We start from the raw sequence: 23,324 nt of genomic DNA, 5'->3' as shown, positions 1-23,324 counted from the left end.
AAGCTACGTCCACCTCCATCTGTCAGGCAATGGTCATTTTCCCCAGTTGGCCTCATCCAACCCACTGCAACAGCGTCTGTTCTCAGGTGTGCTTGTGTATCTAAGGGAATAGATTTTACATTAGAAAACTGACCTAAATTTCTTACCTGAGATGTTTTCTGTGCATACAGTATTCCTACTAAAACATACGTAGTAGGTCTCATTTATATTCCAATGCTGAAGCACTACAGTCAGAAAACAAACCATCCCAGGGCTGGCTGGCAGGGCTAGAAACCACAGAGCCCTTACAGCTCCGTATCATTAACATAGAAATGAAGAAAGCTCCCTCCAGCAAAAATTGCCAGTGAAGCCAGTGAGCAAGCAAATGTATAGGAGAAGCACTTTTTAAAGACCAGAAGGCCTAAATTGGACCTATCTTTATATTTCAGCACTTGGGCAAAAAAAAAGCAGTTTGCAAGAGAGGAATGTGTCTGTAAATGGCAAGGAGACGGTCACTGAGTCATGGGGCTTTGCTGGAAAATCACCTTGGCAATCCAGAAATATAAATTACTCTAAGAAATGTATTTCTCAAAGATAACAGGGCTTAGAAATCCATAAAACTAGTTTACCTTAAGAATAAACTCTTCAGGGTTGGTTTAATGTCAGTTAAACCAACCATCGCAGGGTTCTTTTAGGAATTTCAGGTATCTATATTTTGAAGTACTATGACACTAAATGAGATGAAAGCACAGAGGTCATTAGGCTACAATGCATACTGGGACAATTTGGCAGTATACGGAAAACATTTTGTATAGAAAGGGCTGCCCACAGCCAGTCAAACTGCAAACTAGTGCATAACATGGTGCATTTGCTGCTGAACTTGCACATCACATTTTTCAGAAAAAAATAACCAGCTTTTCTTTCTCATGGGCACTGATACGTTTAGGCAGTCTGAAGAACTTGGAAGTGTCACCTCACCTGAAGTGAGCTGGACTTGGTAAAAAGCAGTTTACTGGAGAGCATATTTTTTCATTCATGAGATACGTCATGGATTTTTATTTTTTTCCCCGTGAACATGGCAATTTGAGAGGGAGCCTATAACCAAGATAATCACCACGAGAAAGAAAAGAAAAAGCAGAACTTGTCAATGGAAACATGTCACAAAACTACAGATCAGCTACTCAGCAGCAAGGAAACTTTCAGAAGGTGTCCTGAGAAGGAGGTGCAGAAGAGGCAGCCATGCTGCAGCAATAGGACAACAACTGCCTGGATCACAGTTATTCACATCACAGCACAGGATGTCATTGAGAAGATAGATTTCCCATCCTGGTCTGCCCTTTAACCTTATTCATAGCTTGCAGGGCAAGCAAAAGAAGATAAATTTTAGTCTCTAGCCTTTCCACACTGAAATATTATCTACTTACACACATGCACCAATACACATTTCATCCCGAGGAGCCTGGAGGAGAAGATGCACAGTGATCTCTGCAACAAGAGCAAACCAAAAGCTTTTCTGCTCCTGCCCTTGTCATCAATCACACCACAAAAGCCTGGGTGGAAATCCACCCTGAGGCACATGAACATCCTGCTGGGCCCAGAGGCAGCTGAGAAAGGGTGTTTGAGCTGAGTATTTGACCTAAAGCAAATTATGTTACAGTTTGTGTGCAGGATTCATGACAGGCAGCCTTACATGAGGGATTTCTTATGTCAGCACCTTGACTAACCACTGCTGAGGAGTAGACTTCAGTTCAGGACTGCTTACTGCCTGGGCAGGACTTCTTACGGATGACAACAGTGGGCACTAACAAAAGGACTTGGTCAGCTAGAAAATCAACTATAATTGGCCAAGATTTGGAAAAATAAACACTGCTGATTTTTTTTTTATTGTCCTGTAAAATAAAATACCAAGAGGGACAGCAACAAAGCCTGGACCTCCATAGTCTGAGCTGCTCAACCACAGAGCTTTCAAGTCAGTTAACTTGCTTTTGCCTCTTGCACAGAGATAATAATGTTCCCCCAGCTTTATGAAACACAGCACAGAAAAACATCATCCTGCTGCAGAGAAAATGGACTGAGAACTGAAGGGCACTGCCTGCACAGGCCAGACAGAGCTCTGGCCTCATCCTCACATGGTCTGAAGGAACCTGTCAGCCCCAGCCTCCAGCAGCACTGGAGATGAAGCACCTTCAGCAGGGTCACTGGGAATCAGTCTCAATGTAGCTCCACATCCTGACATGATTTATGCAGCACTGGGAACAGTTAAGGTCTTCTGCCACCCTCAAGTCCAACAGATATTCATCCTCATGAATCCCATAAAGCTGTTCTCATAAAGGGTGACTCACACATACCATGGCTCCTGGCATTTGTTTATAAAAATGCTTTAGATATTGGCCATCTGCCATTAAGTTGCTTGAAACATCTCAGTTAATTTATTTTTTTCCAAGATGAGGAAGTTTGATGGCATTTTGAGAGCTATTTTTCTTTCTGTAGTAAATTGCACTTTGCTAATCTATTGATGCACTAGATCACTTTTTGTAGTCAAATGATAAATAAAATTCTGATATCCGCAGGCTCTGTTCTTTGCTATGTCTTTTGCTGCTCATTGTTTTTCTCTCCCTAGCATATGGCTTCATAGCACCAGCCATCTTGACTGTAGGAGAAAAACTATATAGGATATTGCTGTTAGCTTCCTTGTCCTCTAAATAAATAAATAAAGATTCCTAGCTCCTGGTATTTTAAACAAAACCCCAGATAATGAAGTGGTTTGCAAAAATTATCTGGGCTATCTTCCCCCACCCCTCCTTTTCCATGGCCACGAACCTGGGCCAGTGTCTTGCCATCATCACAGGAAAGAATTTCTCCCTAATATCTCATCTCAATCTCCCCTCTTTTAGCTTGAAACTGTTTCCCCCGCCCCATCCCTCCCTGCCCTTGTCCAGATCCCCTCCTCAGCTTTCCTGGAGCCCCTTCAGGCACTGGAAGGTGCTCTAAGGTCTCCCTGGAGCCTTCTCTTCTCCAGGTTGAACAGCCCCAGCTTTCCCAGCCTGAGAATTTGTGTCACTCCATCCTGCAGGGGTATCTCCCAGCATGTTCCTTGGACAAGTCACTGTGTGAGCCACCTTCTGGGCAGCACCTCCAGATGGGTTACACTTGCAGATCGTGAGAAAAGCTCAGACTAATCTGCATTTTGATAAATGACACCACCCCTATGTCACTTCATGAAGGCTCCTGAAGTGTAAAGGTACCTGAATGAAGAGCTGTGTCTGCTGAGAGCAGGCAGGTCTTGCTGCATCCTTACTGGGCAGTTTCACCACCAAGGTGGTGGGTCACTGCAAATGCCAGAGCTGTGGGGACAGTGGGACACTCCAGGTCCCCCAGGGCACAGCTCCTTCTCCCACCAGGAGTGTGGGCACTGCTGGGGCAGGAAATGCTCCATACCCAGAGGCGAAGAGAGGAATGTCAGACCTGTGAGCAGCAGGGTTGACTGCACCAAAGCAGGTGACAGTGACCTGCGGCTGCCTGGCGGGGTGGGACCCTGCAGGGCTGGTAAATGCTCAGCACTGTACACTTGATGTCAGTCACTTTGACACTTATAAACAGCCCAGTTCATGACAACAGACAGACAAAAGACCCATTTCATCATCACTGTGTGGCTTTGCACAGTGACAGCTCTGCAGGAGAGGCCGCGCCGCGGGGCAGAGCCTCCCGCACAGCTCCTGGGCACAACCACAGCTCTCCCCTGCAGAGCTGGTCCCTTCTCCACAGGCATTTCCTTCTGTTAATCCTTTCCTAGAAAAGCACATTTTTTTACCATCATGTGTGGTGCTGCAAGCTACTTCTTTTCCCAACAGGAAAGAAGTGCACAACAACACAGGTGTCCCTGGCAGCAGCACATCCCACCCTGAACCGCGCCAAAAGGCATCGGTCACCAGCAACAGCCCTACTCATTACAGAGGTGTGCTGCACTTGATGCTGGCTAACAGCAAGGTAGGGTGGGTTGAACTTACTTTTTCTCATTCGACATCTTATCCACCCCAGCCAGGGAACACTTTCCAGCCTTAAATAAACAACATTAACGTAGAATAGAGAAATAGTTCGGGAAGTTGTGACAGGAAAAGGTAGGTCTCCCTCAGAGAGCAGCTTGTCTCCTTGACGCCAGGCAGGTCGTGGCCAGGAGCTGCTCCCTGCTCTATGCAAACACATCCTGCACCCTGCTCCAGAGCAACAAGCACCCTGAGGAACTGCTGGGCTGCAGCCTGGGACTGCAATACAAATTACCAATCACACTGTAAAATGATGATGCTGATGCTTCATAATATGATCGCATCAGGGGGACGTTATGACTCTCATCCCAACAATGTAATTCAAAGCTAATGCTGTTTCTGATGCACAATTTACTTCAGTTTGCAGAAGAGGGAGGGGAGATGCCAGGGCACGTCACTTGGTGGAGTTTGGAGCTACAATGCAGTGTTTCAGCTCGACAAGGTAAGTTAGCCAGCAAAACCAAATGTTTCTGCTGAATCTGCGCTGAGGAGGGGCAGAACTTTTTACTTCTGCATCAGAAAGCACAGGCTGTGAGGAACTGTAATAAAATAATGGCAGAAAAAATAAGATACTTTGAGAAATTATCCTAAAGATCTTCGAGCAATTTTTAGCCAAATTCCAGCCTCTGGGGGAGATTCCAAATGCCAGACTGAACAGCAGTGTATTCCCAGCGGTAGCTGCACTGTTTCCAGGCACAACACTCCCACTCCCATCCGCGAAATGAACCCAAAAGCAGATGACATGAAATATGGAAAGTTTGCATCAATTTTTAAAGTAAAACACAGCCTCCTATGAACTAATTCCCTTTGATCCAAATTCAAGGCAATTATCCAACATGACACACTTAAGCTGCTGCTGTAAGAAGGAGAAGGAGCAGGCAGGGAGGGCAGAGGGAGGTGAGGACCAGGCACCATTCCCAGCTCCCTGCCAGTATCCTGGGAAGCACACTCTGCTCAAAGCCCAGCCACCACTAGTTCAGCCTAGAGAAGATCCCCAACCCCACACTACAATCCTCCACACCACAGCCCCAGGCTCACCAGGGACCTGGTGGTCTGAGAGCAGTTCTTCTGACTGTTTCCATCTGACTTTTCTTGTCCTGCGAGGCTGATGCTGCTGCTCCATTTTCTCTACAACCTACACAAATTCCATTTATGCTTTCAATCTGTCCCCAGCCAAGCTTCCTGATACAAGCTGTGCAACTGTTCACTGCAGCCCAAGTCCAGCAGCACGAGGAGGGGGAAGTGACTGAAGTTACCTGTGCATTTACGGTCCGTGTCCTCCTTCTTTGACCCACTGATGGTCAACTTGCAGTTGAAGTTCTCCTCCCAGTACTCTGCAAACCAAACGTTCCTCCTGTTGTTCTCTAGAGTGCGGGAGGTGAAATAGGCATCGAACCCTGCAGGAGGAGACCGGGAGAAAGCTGAAGTCTGGCTCATACTGCACGGGAATGACTGCAGCCTGAAAAACAAATGTTCTGCTAATGTCTTCTCCAATATCCAGCACACGTCTACAGCTCTACCCATGAGAGATGGCCGTGGAGAGAAAGGAAGGCTGCTGCATGCTGGATCTAATCAGCTGCATCTTGCAAGTCAATTACTCTGCTACTAACTGGGAGGTACAAAGCAAGGGAAGATATATGTAAACCAGAGATTAACATAAAAAAGTTATAAGCAAAAAGCATGGATTAGATATAACCCAATAAGGAATGAAAATAAATGATATGGTGCAGCTGATATTAGGCTGAGCAAAATACAACTAATTTTGTAGTTAACACTCCAGACCCCCAGAGAAGACAGCCTTATCTGCCTGAACTGACCATTATCAGGGCATCTGATGATTTTCCTAGCACGGATTTTTCCCTTAATTTCCTTTCACAAAGCTACAGATAAACTCAGAGAGCAAAACTTCTATTAGGCAGCAACATCAAAGCTTCTGCTTAAGGAGACAGTTAAACTCAGTATTCTTCATGTAACTTTCCAGAACTGCAATCCCACTTCAAGTTCAGTAACAAAGGTGTTTTTCATTTTACCACGAAGGCTGCTGAGGTATTCCAGCCATGCAAATCTGAAACCTGGATAAAGCAGATCAGTTGTGAAGAGGATTTGAAACTGCTGTTTGCACACCGAGAAGCTCAGAGGCAAGTTACCTGCCATCCTAAAAGTGCAAATCCACTGAAGATGCAAATCTCAGAATATCTGTTTTGTCCCCTTCCTTGGCTTTGCAGCCTGTACCAGCACTGCAGAAGGTGGAAACAGAAGCAGGAAGCTCTTACAGACCCTAAACCATCTCTCTGTATTGCATGATCCCGTGGTCCCTTTTAATTTTGCAGTTAGAAATGACAGTAAATGCATATTTCATTGAAAGAGAGAAAAAAATGCCTTGCACCACAGCCAATAATTTCTCTCACTGAACTAGGTGGGTAAATTGGCTCAATCTGGCAGTTCTCACAATGAAATTGAGTCAGAGGAAAAACATATGGCCTTGTTAAATTAGCATAGCAATCCATCCACCATGGGATAAAAATAGACAGCATGTAAACAGATGTTTTCAAATAAGAAAGAAGATTAGGAGTGGGGTCAATCTGTCTCCTTGTATTAGTTTTGTGTACTACTGACCCCACTATAATATATATATTCCTAATTCCAAGGCTAATTCATGACTCACATCCAAAGCCCACTGCTCATCAGACACACATACATCCAAGAATCACAGCAGAAAAATAATTATCAGGGCCTTCCAGAAACAAGCTGAAAGCACATTAAAATTTTAGCTGCAGCCCCACTAAAAAGAAAAATAAATACAAGTAGGTTTCTCCTGCAGCAAACACATCAGGGTGCTCAAGAATGATGACAAACCCTCAGCAACGAGGAAACCAGCTGTCTGCCCTGCTGTGGAGTGGGTGAGCAGCACCTGAAGGGCTGCCCCAGCTCATGGAGACCTGCCAGCACAGCATCAAGTGGGGCACAGGAAACCCCCAGCTGTGCACTCAAGTACCACTCAATATTTGAGTGCACTCCAGGTACGGCTTCTCCCGCCCTTGATGAGGTTTTTGCAACTTTTCAGAATAAAACTACATGCATGGGCAGGAAAAGAGGCACCCTGTGATGGCAGAGACCCCTGCTCCCCTTCTGCTGCATTTATGCTAAGGCAGGGTTTATGCTGAGCCTGGGTTTCCCACCTTTTAGGGAAATGATGCAGTGAAATTCTCCTGCCACAGCTAGTCTACTTAATGACAACTTGGTGACATGTATGTTCCTGTGCCTGGTCTCTAGAGGGGACAGCATGACTTCTGCACTTCTGGGGTGAAACCTCCTAAGCAAAATATTCATGTGGATAGGCCAGAAGAAGAGACTCTGTGATTTTTAGATACACAGAAGCCAAACTATTTTTCCTGCAGACCTGTGTGTATTAGTTTTACTCATAATTAAAAGAACATTTCAAAGGGGACATTCAGTCATTCAGCAAGATATAACTGGCTCAGAAGCAGTGCACCTCACCAACATGCCAAACTGACTGACCTCTGGGAAAAGTGCTCTATAATTTAATAAAATGAGATCAATAAGTCTTGATAAAACTGTATAGAATTCCATATGAATTACTCTAAACCTTTACAGATTTAATAACAAATAATAACATTGTCATTGATTTTTTTTTAATTGATCCCTCTGCATGCTCAAGAAGGAATAGAGATCCCTATTAAAGAGGGTACATTTTTTTATTATTATTTTGTATTGATCGAGAAAAGCAGGCAAGTGACTGACAGGGGGACAGAATTAAGCAGCCAGCCAAATTTCTATTAATTCCTTACTAGGTGGAAGTACCATGCCAATTGTCCTATTTTCAAACAGGCTGAGGATCAAGAAAAGCCCTCCCATAGGCAGGATCAAGTGGAGGAGGCCTCCATGGCTGTGAGGGCAGGAATGTGCTTGCAGGCACCATCTGTAATCTGATAAACACTCCCACCTTGCACCCCAGGTGCAGACACACACGCACAGCTGGGCTGTCAGGCACCACAGAGCAAGACCTAGAATGTTTCACAGAGCCTGAGATTTTCATCCAATTTAAAGGTTAGAAAAGACTGCCCAGTGGAATCCCACTGCTTCTAGAAGGTGTTTGTTTTTTTTCTCCCTGCATCATTCCTGAGATCAGGGACGTTGCTGTGATTGTCTGAAACACCCTGGCAGGATGAACTACACACCATGCTCCTTGCCCTGTGAGTTGAGCCAACAGATCACTACCATTTCTTTTTTATCCAGAAAGGTAAATGTGTTTTATGTACTTCAAAGCAACTTAAAAAACCCGAAACAAACAAAAATACCCCACAAACCCCTCCCCCCAACAAAAAACCTAAACAACCCAGGAGAACAAAATATTTTTAAATCAAGAAAAAAAGATCTCACTATTTTTAAACTTCAAATTAGATGCCTGGCTTGTAAGTAGAGCAAACCCCAAGTATTCAGTTGTCAGGCAATGCTGACCTTTGGCTAGTGTTACTGCTGCTCTGCAACCTTGTCAGGGGACTTCAATCCAGCATTAAGAATCTCATGATGGGTTTCATCACTTAAACTCCTATTAAAGAACAGTTTGTAAAGCAGTTACATATCTACATTATTGTACTTTGAACACTAAGCATGAGGCTCTGCTATCAGTCAGGACTATTTCTATGGTACCCAAGTGCCACAAAGCTGTCCTGCAAATACAAGCAGCCCTATCAAAGTCAGGAGCTTTGAGTCAGAGGGACATCTAAAATGCAAATCTAATTTTAGATACCTTTTTTGTTTTTTAATTAATATGATTAAACACCATTGAAGAACAGGCAAACGTGTTCTAGGGAATAACAACAGACTTAAGCCTGTGTCTAAGCTCAGTCTTTTTGAGCTGAAGACATTAAGAACTCACATGCATAGTGCTAAACAGAAGAGTTCTGGGCTCAGGGAATGAGATGAACCCACCCAAGAAGCTGAATACTCAAATATAAAAATAGGAATAATCACTTCTTACCCTTGTACACAGCCAAGTGCTAGACTTGTGTGACAAGATTTAGTGATTTCCCAATGTTGCCCATGCATCATACTTAAGAAAATTACTTTTTCAGCAAATACCTTTAAGAGATACAGATAGTTATTTTACGAGATTTCACAAAAATAAATAAATAATAATGAAACTCTTATTACTTTAAATCATGGTGATCTGATTAAATCATTATTCTTACACATAGTGAGATGATACTACCTAATGGGTTTCATTTGTTTTCCACCCTAGGATTAATAGATAAATGAACCACATAGCAATGAAACAGACTTACAGAAGGAGGGGGGAGGCAAGAGAAAGGGCCCCGGTCCCAAACACTCTCTGCAGGGCTGGTAAGTCCAGGCAAGGGACGAGTGTCACTTGGCTGTGATGCCACCAACCCCGAGCACTGCAGGTGCTCCTCCTTCACTTGGTGGGATGAACACTCGTGGTGCCAGCCTAGGCACCCCTTGGGTGGGGACAACAGCAGTGACATTAAAATCCCCACGGGAAGGTGGGGGTGTCTCCCCCTTGCTGGCTGCAGTCAGGCCCTGCACCCCAGGTTTTACCCAGGCCCTACTTTCTGCACCATTTACAGCTGGTCACCCAGCCCTGTCCCAGGACCCACCCCAGCCCCCTGCCTGCTCCCCAAACCCTTCTGGGCTCCTCCTGGAACGGGGCATCACGATGGAAGAAGGAACCTTTGTTCTCAACCAGAAAATGAGCCTTGCCGGCTCGTGGCTGCTTTTTACACCTGAAAAACCACCCCCGAGTGATTGATTTCTAACATTAATCTCGCAGCTCTCCTTCCCTTTGATGACAGACTTTGCCCATTTTCTGCCTGAAAGCTTCCCTGGCAGAGAAGCCGAGGGGATTACACGGGCTGTGGAGGACAAGCCCAGCTCCAAGCCCCTGGGAGCAGTTTGCCGCGGCCAGTCGTGTCACGGAGGGAAGAGAGGCAGGTTCACCGAGGAGGCACCGGCCACCGGGAGAGGACATGCTGCTGCCCAGAGAGATGGAGTGCAGGAGACAGCCAGAACACAGGGCAATCCCTTGGGAAAAGATGGAAAGAGGGGGTGCAACACTGAACTGGCACCAGGGGAAGCAGCAGCAGCCCAGGGAAGTCTCCAGCAGAGAACTGACCCAGGGGTGGCCCGTGGAGACCCGCTCCGTGATGGTGTCAATGAACCAGGGGTTTTTAAGAGGCCCTTCTGCCACCTCACTCACACACTGTGAAACATCTAGCTTGTGTGCCAGCAGCGACTTCCAGGGCTCTGGGGCTGTTCAATCAGGAAAATAATTAAGCCTAATTAAACCACCAAGTTGTTGACCTACTGCATTTCTCATGTGCCTGAGGAGCGAGTTCTCATTCTCAAGCCCTCGTGGCTTGTGAGCAAATACAACATATTGACCCAATTTCAAACAAGTAGTGATTCTATCAATTTAGGATATTTGTATTCTCATTTGCCCCAGGTGTGCTCACACCAGGGCTGGGAGCTGCACAGACCTTATGTACCCAGCTAGTAAATCATCACTTGCTATGGTCACTGATGCCAAGTGGATTGAAAGCAGCTACTCCATGTTCTGATCTCCTTATCCTTCAAGCCAAAATAGTTTAATTTATTGATACTAAGTCTGGGATAACAGCATTAGATGTGGAATGATAACATCAATTTTAAGGCAGCTAGTCTTTTTTTCCAGATTTTATTCTGCTGCTCAAGCCACCCACTAGGCAGTATTAAGGAGCTGCTGAAATAGTCTACAGATATTTTCTTGACCTTCTTACTCAATAAAAAGGCCGTAATACGAGGTGATTTTATTAACTTCCTTCATGCCATAAGAATTCTTTGCAGTTGTTTTTAATAGTTGCCAATTAGAACAGTGAAAAAGGCTGGTTTAGTTGGTATCATGTTAGACTTTTCATACATGACAAAGCACGTACCAAGGAAATCCAGCTTGCCACACTTTGGGCAAACCTGGGATTTCAAGCTGTAAAGCTTCCAATATGGAAAGAGATATATCTTGGCTAAGTATCATTGTTATCACATTCATAAAATTCTACAGCTGCCAGGGCAACAAAATCACGACCTAGGTGGAGTCTCACCAGTGCTGCAATAGAAAGGTTAATATAGAAGTCTATTATTATTAATTATTCTGCATTTTATTGCCCTCAGGAGCTTCTTACTTCCCCATTTATACCAACACAAACCTCAAATGCATTTCTCCTGTTCCTATTTTACTGCCACAGCTGAGGGGAGATTTCCCCTTGCAGCCTTGCCCTGGATGGGCTCAGGCTCATCCTTCTAACCCCGAGGGACCCACCATTCTCTCCATGAACAGCAAAAAGCCCAAGTCCCTGCTGCAGAGCATGGAGAGCTGCTACAAGGCAGCAGATGAAGCAGGCATGTGTTCCTCCTCCTCCCCCAGACCACTGCAGACTTCCTCATCCAGATAACTTTTGCATTTTCAGCCACAAGAGGACTTTGGAAGCTGACACCAGCATAAGTCACTGAGGTTGTTAATGCACACAGTGCTCTCCTTTCAGCTGAATACTCCACTTCTTATTCAAATGACTCCTGCTGCTGGAATGAATAATTTTTTATGAATTGCAATGCTCTGAGTCCCAGCCAAGGGAGGAATGCTGCTCACACCAGCCCACTCTTGCCAGTGAGGATCTGTATCTGCTGTGAAGATTATCACCAGAATCAGGCCAAACAGAACAGAGTTAAAAATACACCCAAAAGCTGAATGCCTGTCCCACTAATTCCTCCTTTCCTGCTACCCAGGTATTGGAAACGGATTACTTGTCTTGTCAGGACCTTCTCCCTGAAAGACTCTTTTGGACTCTTTTCCCTTCCACCTTAGCATGAGTGAAAAGATTTTTTTTCTTTTTTCGTTTATACTTCTTAAATGCACCTTAGTTAACAGCTTGTGTTCCCTCTCACTTGCATACCCAGTCTTCCTGGAATTAGCTGTTGCTTTCTGCTTTACTGAAATGCTTCTGCATTTACCTCACCTGGCAGCAGGCAGCTCAAGCAGAGTTAAACAGTGTCACCCAGGGACATGGAGCAAGGCAGGAACACAGGTCTGGATGCAGATCACTCTTTTCCTATTAACAACACCCTCAATTCTGAGCCATTATTTCATTTAGTCATTTGCAGCTAACTATTTAACTAAGCCCCTCTGCGTGCAGAGATGTCTCCTTCCCACCAGGTTTCTGAGTTCTTCCCTCACATCCTTTTTGACTAAACAGAGAAGCTGCTTCACAGATGGAGCATTTTAATAATGCAGAGCAGTAAAATCAGAGAGATACAGAAGGTCTAACTGCAGAACATGACAGTGGTTTTCTTCCCTTTGATACCAGCAGCAGACAAAATGCACACTGCGTATCCTTAAAAGCATTTCCAGTCAAGCCATCTGCTTGCACAATTTAAATTGAGGATAAAAATACAGAAATCCCTCACCATTGTTATGCGACTGGAGTAAACCCCAACAAGGTCCAACAAGTTCAAATGAGTAACAACAAAACACATCAATAAAGCAGCACATGTAATGAGCATGCCAGAATAAACAGAAGGGGAGGGGGGAGCAACTGGGGTCCCTGCCTGGGGCTACAGGGACAGCTGAGGGCAGGTACTGTCACCCCCTGGAGCATCCCAGCCTTGGGAACATCTCACCCAGACCCCTGTGGACACAGTCGGCTGCAGCAGACCAGCTGTGCTACACACAGGGGGATGCTCCACCATCCTGTGACCCCACCTGAGCTCTGAGCCAGGAAGCCAGAGCAGCCCAGCGCTGACCCAGGCACTGCCCGCCCGGCACACACTGGAAACCAACTTGCAGAAAACAAAGGGATGCTCAGCCACGTTGTTACACCTTCCTAGCAAACAGAAGATGAAAGGAAATCAAAGCTGCCTCTCCTCCTGCCTGTGGTGGGAGTGGGAGAAGAAGGCGAGACACGTCCCGAGGGAGGCTGAGACGTACCTGGCTCCTGCAGCTCGGGGGGCTGCTCCTGCCTCCACGCACCGGGCAGCCCCAGGCTGCAGAACTCACTGGGCTGCAAGTATAATAGCCTCATCCTGCATTCAATTCCTTCAGAGTTAATTTTCTTTCTTTCCCTGTACGTATTTGGCTGTGCCTCGCTGGAGTGTTACCATGTCAACAGGAATAATTACAGCATGGGTAAATACATTGATGCATCCTAAAATGTATATGCAGCTCACAGACACACACACCCCCAGCCCCTCCCAAACCAGGTATCCAGAGTGGGCACAGCTTGTGCTGTTGACATGGTAACACTGGCTGAGGCAACCAGCTCCTGAGATGCTGCTGCAGGTGATGGGCCTTTCCTGCAGAGCCCCTGCCCATGGGACAGGCTGGCACTTGGAGATGGGAGAACTGCCCCTGCACAGCCAAGTTCAGGCTCAGTTTGAACTGCTGTGTGCGCAACCAATCTTCTTTTCAAATTCCACTTGAGTTAACATTGACAAGAAAACACTACCTGCAAATTCCATTGCAGTCTCCCATTCCTTCTACTCTTAGAGTCTTAAAAAAAATATTAAAAATTAGTTGCTTGATTTTTGCCAACTGATTTCTTGATTAGAAGGCATCTTTAATAAGGTCAGCCAGCCAGCCAGCATGTGCTGGGATGTGAGCCAGGGACATGGTTATTTTCTCTCCCTCCTTCTCTCCAGCCCTCTCAGCTGACGCTGCAAACACCAGGTTTCAGCTTCCAGTCTGGCTGTGTGCATCCATCACACCAACCCACACATACTATCCAGAACAAGTGCCCAAACTCGTGTGTGAAAAGACAAAGACAAGGGGATGATTTCTGAGGCTGGGGGACATGGCACCACCTCTCGGGGTGCCCTCCAGCCCAGGGGGTCCCACACAGGAGCGCCTGGATCGCCCCAGGAACTTCTCGCTCAAACACCCCGCAGCTTTCGGGGAAAGCTAAAAAGCTTCCCAGTTCCATTTAAATATTTCCCAAGCAGAATATCCGCTAGGAAGCCAGCCCTCATCACGTCTGGTTTCCTTCCACTCCCAGTTCAGCATCTCCTCTGGGACCCTGGCCAGCCTGAAGGACCTCCAGGCAAGCGCTCAGGGCCAGTTCCTGGCTCGGACCCTCTCTTCATTTTTCTGTGCACCCAAGAAGCCAGGAGGCTCCAACACAGCTCTCAAAGAAATTCAAGCCTCTTCCCCAGGGAGCAGCACATGGATCTTCTGAGAGATAAATATCCAAGAGCATCTCCCCTAGTGAGAGGAGATGGGGGCACACAGTGAATCCAAATCCCAGCATCTCCCTGCTGGAATGCTGGGCACCAGCTGGGGCAGAGCAGCAGCACCTCCAAACCCAGCAGCTCTGGGGGAACCTCTCATCAGAGATGCCTTAGTATAGACAAATCAGGCAGCCTAACATAAGAAAACTTTTAAATGGCTCTCAAGTTGCAAGATAATTTGTATTCCCCTCTCTCCATACCAACACATTAACCAAATACATTATTTCCATAATGAGGAGATGAACATCTGTGTGGCTTCCCAAAATTTCAAGTGGCAATACTCGAGACAAGTATTCTCTCTTTGGGGACTGACACATCAGCATTTTAAATAATTGCCAGGGCTAAAAACATAATTTAAATTCTAAGGAGACATTAAAGAGTTCAGGTGTGATTTAGATTTTTTTCTTTTAAATAAAGCACACCAATTTAATTCCACAAATTAAAGTTGCTGCAGTATTGTATTAAACTTTGTACAGGCCCCACGTAAGTGAAGTGCTTAATGCAGATTTTAACAGAGTCTGAGCAACAGGAATACCTGAAGCAGCTGCTGTTTCTGAAAACTGCTGTGAGGCAGAGCTGGGGCTCAGAAGTGCTCTGGCTCACCCCGCTGGTGCAGCAGAGTGCCCTGCAGCCCTGGTGAGCCCAATGCCATCCCACCAGGCAGAGATGCCATCCCAGCTGACCTGGCTTAAGATCTTCGTACATTTTGTCCAAGAAATCCACTAGATCTCCAGAAAAAAACCCAGCACAGACAACCAAAAACACCTCCAAACCCCAACAAACTCTGCAAAGAGGCAATTTCACCTCTTAGTTTCTGACTTGGGTAATTGCTTACAGCACCTGCAAAGCCTCAGAAGCCATGTCCAGCCACGGACACGTCACATTCCCAAGGGTCTGACATGAGCCCAGTGGGGAAAGGGGCCCATGCCCACCCAAACCTCCTGATCAGGAGCAGCCCCCACCCCAGATTTTGCTCCCTCTTGGCACTTCAGCTGTGCATTACAACCCACACCGGTCCCTTCAGCACCTTCCTTTCTACAACACCCAGATCATGTTCCTGTTGTCCTCCACCCCTTCACAAGGCAGCAGGCTGGAACCAGCCCAGACCCACAGACCTGGCAAGCCCAGGGGTGAAGGCAGAGGAGAAGCAGGCTAGTTCCATGCTGGTTCCAGCAGCAGAGCCCAGGCAGCAGCCCCAGCACTCCTGTGCTGAGAACAGAAGCAATGATGAGAATTAACAGATGTCATTAGCAACTCCTTCCATTAGATCCTACAATATTTTTCTTTGTAAATGTGCTATATGGAGTGGTAAATAAACTGAGAAACACAGACTGAACTTGAAAACAAAGATAAGCATTTCCTTGCTACAAAGCTAACTGAAGGCTACTTGAATTAGGTCAACCCCTGTAAGTACCTCAGGAAAGGAATTACAGAGAGAAATAGACACACAAGCTTAGTTGCACCTCCCAAGTCTCAGTAGGAGCTTAGTGCATCACAGGTGCTCAGGTACAGAAAGCCAAGAACCTCATCCACTCTGCTGGGGGTGGAGAAGCAAAGCTGCCTATGCCACTTCTGTTCCTGGAGATTATAGGGCAGCCTGGGCACTGCAGGTGGCTGTCAGAAGTGAAATAGCAAACCACTGATGCTAATTAGGCTTGATCATTATTCACAAGCAATTGCACATTCTTTTTTCCATAGTAATAATCAATTTGAGGCCATTCAGTCCATAATTCATTCTTACAGTTCTAACACAATTCCTGTTTGGAAAGTGAGGTACAGCAGGACCATGCACAAGGAGCTGCTGCTGAACCACAAGCAGAGCTGGGCGATCAGCACAGGGGCATTGTTCTTCTTCTCTCTTTTTTTCCTGCATTTTTATATGTTGGATTAGTAGAAGCCTTTCGTTTCTCTTTGTTGTAAAGAGACAATAACGGCCTGTGACTCCTGGGAAAGCAGGAGGGGAGCAGCAGCACAGGGGGCTCAGCCACACACAGCCCTGCTCCCCAAACCCCATCACCAGCTGAATCACGGGGCCCACCAAGCCCGGGTCTCCTCTGGATTCTGGGAGCCATCCACGTGTTGCTGAACTCCTGGCAAGGATGGGAAGTTTGGTGCCAGCCTAAGCTGCCCTGGCTCTGGTGCCTTGCAGAGCTGCTGGGAAGCAGCAGACAGCTGGCTGCTGTGGGGGGAGGAACACTCCCGGGGAGATGCTCTGACCATGCACACCCACAGACACCTGTGCAGAGCAAACCTGTGGGGGAGGCCTTGGAGGTGCCTACCAGAGCAGGAGTTGGCACACAAGCAGAGCAGGCTTCCTAAAAATAAAATTCTTCCTTTCTGGATGGAAACACTCTGCCTGAACGTGTCCAACAGACGGCTCAGTGTTAGATCATTGACAGAAAAATTGTTCTTCAGAAGATGCAATTCAGGGTGTTTCAAAACAACGATTACTGATGAGATAGTTGAGCAGTGATCAATAGCTAAATGTTATCCTGTGAATTACCTCTTACAGCACCCACCATTCTGTTTTTTGTGTATGTCTGTGCACATCTCTCTCTCTCTAAACATCCACCCACACAATCTCCACTGTCCTGAAATGACAGTTGAATATGAACATCAAAGAGAAAATGCCCACATAAGCCCCGGGAGCAAGGCACAAAATCCAGAAACACAGAGACATCCCCCCAGAGGATGTATGAGCTGGCTGAGATCAGAGCAGCACCTCGAGCTGAGGGAACCCAGGCTGCCCTGGGCTGGGTCAGCAGCTTCTGGCCTTTCAAGGGGCCAAAGAGAAAGCTGCCCCAGATCCTTATCGCACAATGGTACTTTATGGTCCAATTCTACCTAATTTCTACACTATCAAGCAGCAGCAGCATTAGAAAAGGTGCTGGTTCAAAGCCCACTTGAGACCAAATTTCTTGCTAACACTGGTGTGGTTATGGGCTGTGCCTCATGCTGAGCAGAAGCAGGTAATTCTCTAACTCCCTTCAACACTCTGAAAAGATCACACCGCCAAACTGGCCACGAAACCCCAGAACTCCAACACCTGAACACCACAGAACAGCCAGATGTGTAGCTTGAGCAAAACCCCACACTGAAGTGATGTAGAAGCTTACATTTTGGATTGCCAAAGTGTGAGAGTCTTCTGATTTTTGCCTCAGGGGAGCTGAGGTTTGAAGAGCTGTGGGACATCTCCTTCCAGTCCCTGCAGCACAGAGATCCCAGCTGAGACTGTGCTGCAGGGACTGACAAAGGGAACCATAAACAAACGAAACCTCAAAGCTTCAATGCCTTCATTTGAAAGGAACAATAACATTAAGGTGAAGTTTCATAAAAATTGTGTTTCTTAATGTTTTTGTATCTGAATATTAAAAAATAATGCTAGCCTTAAGCTACTGTATCTCTGAGCTTAGTGAACCTTTCCCCAGAGCCTTGGTGTCAGCCCCGTGGAGCCCAGCCCTGCCTTGTCGCTGCCACCCCCAGGGCAGTGCCTGTGCAGTGCCTGCCCACAGGCAGGGACCAGCCCCTGGCCTGACTACAGCTTTACCATCTCCCTCCATCCCGGAAAGCTGGGAATCCCCCTGCAGAGACATTGAATTGCACCACGATTCTTATCACGAAGCTTCACACTGAAAGAAGAGCAGGTAAGACGAGCGGGATGTGACACCAGGCTCCCCGAGCATCCCACCCCCCGGGCAGGCTCAGCCCGGCCCCCCCACACCTCTGCCCTCCAGTCCGCCCATCCTTGCAGGCTGCACTGGCACAGCACAGTCCCTGCATCCACAGAGAATCAGCACTAAGCCAGGAGGCATCAAAGCTAATCTGACCTCCCGGGAGGGACTTTCCAGCAGGCTGGAATCAATAGGCAATAAACTTTTCACGGCTGCGAGTGTGTCCTGAATTCCCAGGTAACCGTGGGATTAATTTAAATTCAATTAACGGCTTCATCAGCACCGGGAAGGATACATTCCCAACGGGTTTGCAGGTAGAATGACTTTAAAGACTGTGTGATGGATACAGAAGAACAAAAAAGGTAAGTTCTTCCCTCAGCTGTGCTTGGGCAGCTAACAGGTCTTCTAGATTGAACCTGAAGTGCCATCTCTGACAAAATGTAAGGCATGAAATAACTATCTCATCAGATGATACATTTCTGCATTTACTTGCCTAACAACACGAGCACATGTTAGCATCTTCATTCCAAAGCTGCTAAAGACAACTTACTCATGGGGGGAAAACTGCAAATAAATATTTATACATATATATTGTCCTTGGTGCAAACTTTGCTTTTAAGAAATAGCGTCTAAGCCAGAGTCGCCCTGTCAAACTACTGACACAAACCAGCCTAGACATGCACTCCCTGATTGTTGGTTGTAATTACACTCTTTAAAGCCCCCGAGACCAGAGCTGAACCCACTCATGTGCTGCATAAAATCCAATACTGCCTCTAACACAGAGGAAAATGAACCCTGAGCTCCTTCTCTTTACTAGGCTGGGGATGTGCAGGTAAAATATTACAGAGCCACTAAAGAGTGACATATGATTTAATTCTCTTTTTTTCTTAAATCTCCACCTTCCAGTGTTTTTTTTTCCAGGTTTCATATGGTCCAGGCAAAAAAAGAAGCATATCACCTCTTGTTGGAAATAAAACCAAAACATTAAAAACATGAGTCACCATCTATCTGAAAGACAACTGAAAAATTCAAGGACAGCCACGTTGGTTTACAGCACTTGCAATGTGTTGCTGTGCACTGAATCTGAGCTATCCTCTAACCTCTGGGCAGAGAGCTCCACCAGATTGCAAACCTTGGCCACAGTTTGCTGGAATTGAATTATTATTCTTAAATATAGTTGAATCCCAATGTCTAGTTGCATCAAATTTTGCCAGACTTTCAAAATAATTAACATCATTTTGAAACTTTGCAAGAGCTGCTGGAGGCACTTGGACTCCTTAAAAACGTGGCTACTGTTTTCAGAAATCACTTCTCTCCGTTCTAGTCCTAAGCTCTAGGCTTTTGGGATGATTCGTGTTTCCTAAAAAGGTCTTCAATATTTTCTACAAATCCTGCAAACCTCAGTGTATCAGAGTGGGTGGATTATAAAAGAGCATCCAAAATTCCTACTTTTTGTTGAAAACCCCAGTTTCTATATGTGGAACTTGCAGTTCTGCAGCTCAACACCCAGTCCCTGTCCCCAGGCATTTGCTGAGTCTCAGGACTGGGCTGAAGTTCTAGTGACCTTCTGTGAGGATGAGGACACCCCATGACACCCTTGTTTTGGGAGATTTCCAAGTGGCAATAATGAGAACCCAACATTTTGCTGCCATTCTAGAAATAAACACATTCTGTTTTTTTCCCCTGAAACCCTCCCAAAACCTTTCAGCTTCAGTGCTAGGTGGAGAAGTTGGCCATGGAGCTGGTTCCACACACAAATTTTCTTAAGTCATTACTATTTAAGTGTGCACTTCCTCTGGCTCACTGTCTACTGCAATTATGCAAATGAGATGCAACTTCATCCTTTCAGCATAATTACATTAAGCACAATGGGGCTATATCAAGACTGACTCCAGATGAATAAATTCAGTTCATGTAACAATTTCCTAACCCACCCCATGGGACTACGGCAAAGAAAATCTTGTCCCAAGAGTGGCATCAAGTATCAAGACAAATAACTGCCTAGCTGGGGCTAACCAAGTGTGTTAGACCCTCAGTGGAGTTGGAGCCTGCTGGGATATTCCCACTGTTACCAAAAATAGGAACTTCACTTGGCATATACGTAGATAGATGCAAATATGCCAACCCACCTGGATGTCACCTCTGCATCCTGACCTGAAGAGCCTCGGCTGCTCTTCACAGACATCAAAAATCTGACCATCCAACACCTGCCATATGCACTTGCACATGCAGGCATGTTAATCTGCAATGCAATGGGCCATCTCCTGGCTCGCCAGCCTCCCGGGTTTCCCTGCAGCACCAGAGGCAAGCAGCACCACAGGGGAAGGTACTGGAGCTGCAGTGCCTTCCACCCCCGGGGAATTTGTTAGGAATCTGATTCCCACATATTGCAAATACCATTTAGCACAGTGATAAAAGGAAAGAAAGAAAGAAAAAAGAAAAAAAAGAATGCTCTTGAGGAGCAAAATAATTATTCATCCTTACTAAAGAAGTCCTCACCAAATCCAATGGGAATTAAGCTGGTGCTTGACTGCTGCCCTGGAGCCCATGAGCGGCAGGGTGGGCAGCACAGGAGGAGACAGCCCGGCTGGAGACCGCCCAACATACCATCCTTCAGGGCAAATTGAGTTCCAGTGTGCTAATTTTGTTTGTTTCCAACAATCTATGGGAAAAATCAAGGCTTCTTATTTCATTTATTTTAGGTATTCATCAAAAGAAATGCATTACTACAATCTAGGAAGCAGATGTTCGTTGCTGGATGATAGAAGAATAACATTAAAATGTCTCTTTCCAGTTCTCTTGGATTCATGGCCAAATGAAATTACTACAAACAAAGAAAGAAAAACAAAACCACATCCAGCAGTCTAAAAGCAAGAAAGGCAGACAATCCATATGGATAATGGCCTCACTGAGCACGGAGATGCTAATGCCCAAGGATCACTTATTTCTGTAAGTAACAGATTTCACTGGATGTTTCTCTGGGTGAATGGAACAAGAAGAGAATCACTCTGAAAGGGGATGCTGAGCTCTGGAAAACTGCTTCAAGAGAATGGGAATTCTTCCTTTCTGGAAAGTAACATGTAACTTACAGACCTCAAAATATAAATCAGCTGCACAACACCTGCTCCTCAAGCTGAACACAGTCCTACAGGTACAGGCAAAATGGGATTTAAGCATCACAAACATGTAACCACGGCACCCAGGTGAGCCAACTGCAACCAGCCAACTTTCAGGGAACAGCCTAATACAGTCACTGAGTAAGAAGATATTTGCAGGCTCAATCAACGCTTTTTCTTTTTGCAGATGCACTAAAAAGGCTGGTATTTATAACTGTTATTTAACCAGCTTTCTATACCTGAACCCTTGCACTCTGTTACTGCCACTTACTGCTGCCAAAAGCAAACCTCATATTTCCCACTATGTCCAATGTGTTTAATGTGTCATGTAGAAGGAGAATATTTTAAAGCAAATTAATTTGGAAAGTTTTTAATCCTGTGTGCTGGTGGCAGACTTTTCATTTCTGTGTCAGAAACCCTCAGGGATGAATACAGACAGCATGACAAGATTATTAAAATATCCTGGTTTTCAGAAACAAACCACTTCATTGTCTATCAACTTCTTGTATTTATGGAGAAGTAACATGTGAAAATGCCTCCAGGGTTTAAAAAATGTAAAGCCATGAAGCATCTTATATACCTGAGAAGAATAACTAGTGAGGTGGGAGTGCAGACACAGTAAAAATTAATGCAAATATTTGGTTTTGCAATGAGTGAAGACACCAGGACCTGTTCTAACGTGAGCAACACGTTCAAGGACTCTTTGTGCCCAACACAAAGCCACTTGCCAGCTGAAGAGTTTGTTTTTTTTAATCAGTGTCTCCCTTCTAAAGAACTTTATTTTCATATTATAGAGAACACAGACTCTAATCAGTGAGTTTGGTTTGCTCAGAGGAGGTCATTTGGATAGTTAAGCATCTATACAGACAAAAGGGACAGCAAATTGAGGAAAGATCAGAAAACAAACATTTCAGAACACAAATAAATGTTGAGAAATGAAGGGATTAAGTAAAAGTTTCCCATAATTTTTACATACTCATGTATATGTACAAGTATGTAGTTCTGTGAAGCACACAAGCAATAGGCATAAATAAATATAGCCCTTGATCTGAATGAAATAAAAGTTAAGCTAAGTTTAAATGGAAACTGCTGATTTAAACATGAATTTTTACTTCTTCAGCAGACAACTTACCCACAGGTTCAGAGACAATATATAAAACACAAAAGATTTATCTTCCATGTATATACATGATATGTTAAGATAATCTGGGTTTACTCTCTTTTGGGTGATAAAGGCCCTATCATCACCACAGCTCAATACAGCCTCTGAAAGGGTGCCTGCAATAAATAACTGCTGGTAGAGGAAATAACGTGTAGTTTTCAGATGAGGAACAGACCTTCAGGAAAACTTCAGGAGCTGAAGACTCCCTCAATGTACCTGATACTCCCTGCACCACACCAGGCCTGTACACATTTATACACAAAACACATGCAAGGAAAAGTCACGGTATATCCCTTGGGTCCCACCAGTGCTCCCAGGAGCAGCTCTTACCCTCGATGGTGGCTCGCTTGGGCAGGATGGTGATGGCCCCCTCAGCAACGTCCTCCTGCTGGAGCAGGGGGCTCACCTTGGAGCCCCACGTGTCCGAGCCCACCCAGAGGAAATGACCGACCTGATCCGCCCTCTTCGCGGCCGCCAGGATTTGTCTGCAGGAAAGAACATTTTGTTCACAAATTAATTTCAGTTAAACGGATAATTGCTTGTGGGAAATGGTGTGTGGTGACTCAGAACAAACTGAAACAGCATATTCCTGTCACCAACAGAGGCCAGGAATGTCACACCACGTTCCAATCCATGCAGCACAGGTTGGACCTTTCTTTCAATTCACCCTGTATCCTGAGACTGACATCTTGATTCTGCTAAAAACTTAAAGTTCTGCCATTGACTTTACTGAGACTTTTTCCTAACTTCTTTGTGTCTCATTTTGGGGAATTGAGCCTCTCAGCAACTGGCAATGCCACCACAATTTTAAACTAATTTAAAATTCAGGAGAAGGAATATGGAACACGGGCAAGTGAGAAATGAGCATCACACTTTTAAAGTATTCTTTATATTATTTTATGACCAGGTGGTAGTGGTTAAACCCTGAACACCTTGTGTGGCTTAACCTTGAAACCCCAGGCCATTTTATCACTAGTAACCATTCCTGGGCAGAAAACAGACCCTGAAGTAATTAATAAGACACAGGAGCATGAGCTTGGAGAGAGGAACATCTTAGTGCCTT

The 23,324-nt window shown here is 45.5% G+C and overlaps 1 protein-coding gene across 2 annotated transcripts in view; it reads right to left on the bottom strand.

The window, feature by feature from the left end:
- GRM7 (glutamate metabotropic receptor 7) overlaps nt 1-23,324 on the bottom strand; it is a 233,624-nt gene that overhangs the window by 81,627 nt on the left and 128,673 nt on the right. Inside the window, exons 4-5 of one of the 2 annotated variants that reach the window (XM_051627271.1) lie at nt 22,592-22,746; nt 5,279-5,419 (exon numbers count right to left, since the gene is read on the bottom strand). In XM_051627271.1, the coding sequence (XP_051483231.1) occupies nt 5,279-5,419; nt 22,592-22,746 (296 nt within the window). The remainder of the gene's footprint in view (nt 1-5,278; nt 5,420-22,591; nt 22,747-23,324) is intronic. The other variant, XM_051627273.1, reaches the window with a different exon arrangement.

The sequence above is a fragment of the Apus apus genome, chromosome 9 (genome assembly GCF_020740795.1).
Source record: "Apus apus isolate bApuApu2 chromosome 9, bApuApu2.pri.cur, whole genome shotgun sequence".
NCBI classification, from domain to species: domain Eukaryota; kingdom Metazoa; phylum Chordata; class Aves; order Apodiformes; family Apodidae; genus Apus; species Apus apus.
This window is presented reverse-complemented; position numbering and strand designations above follow the sequence as displayed.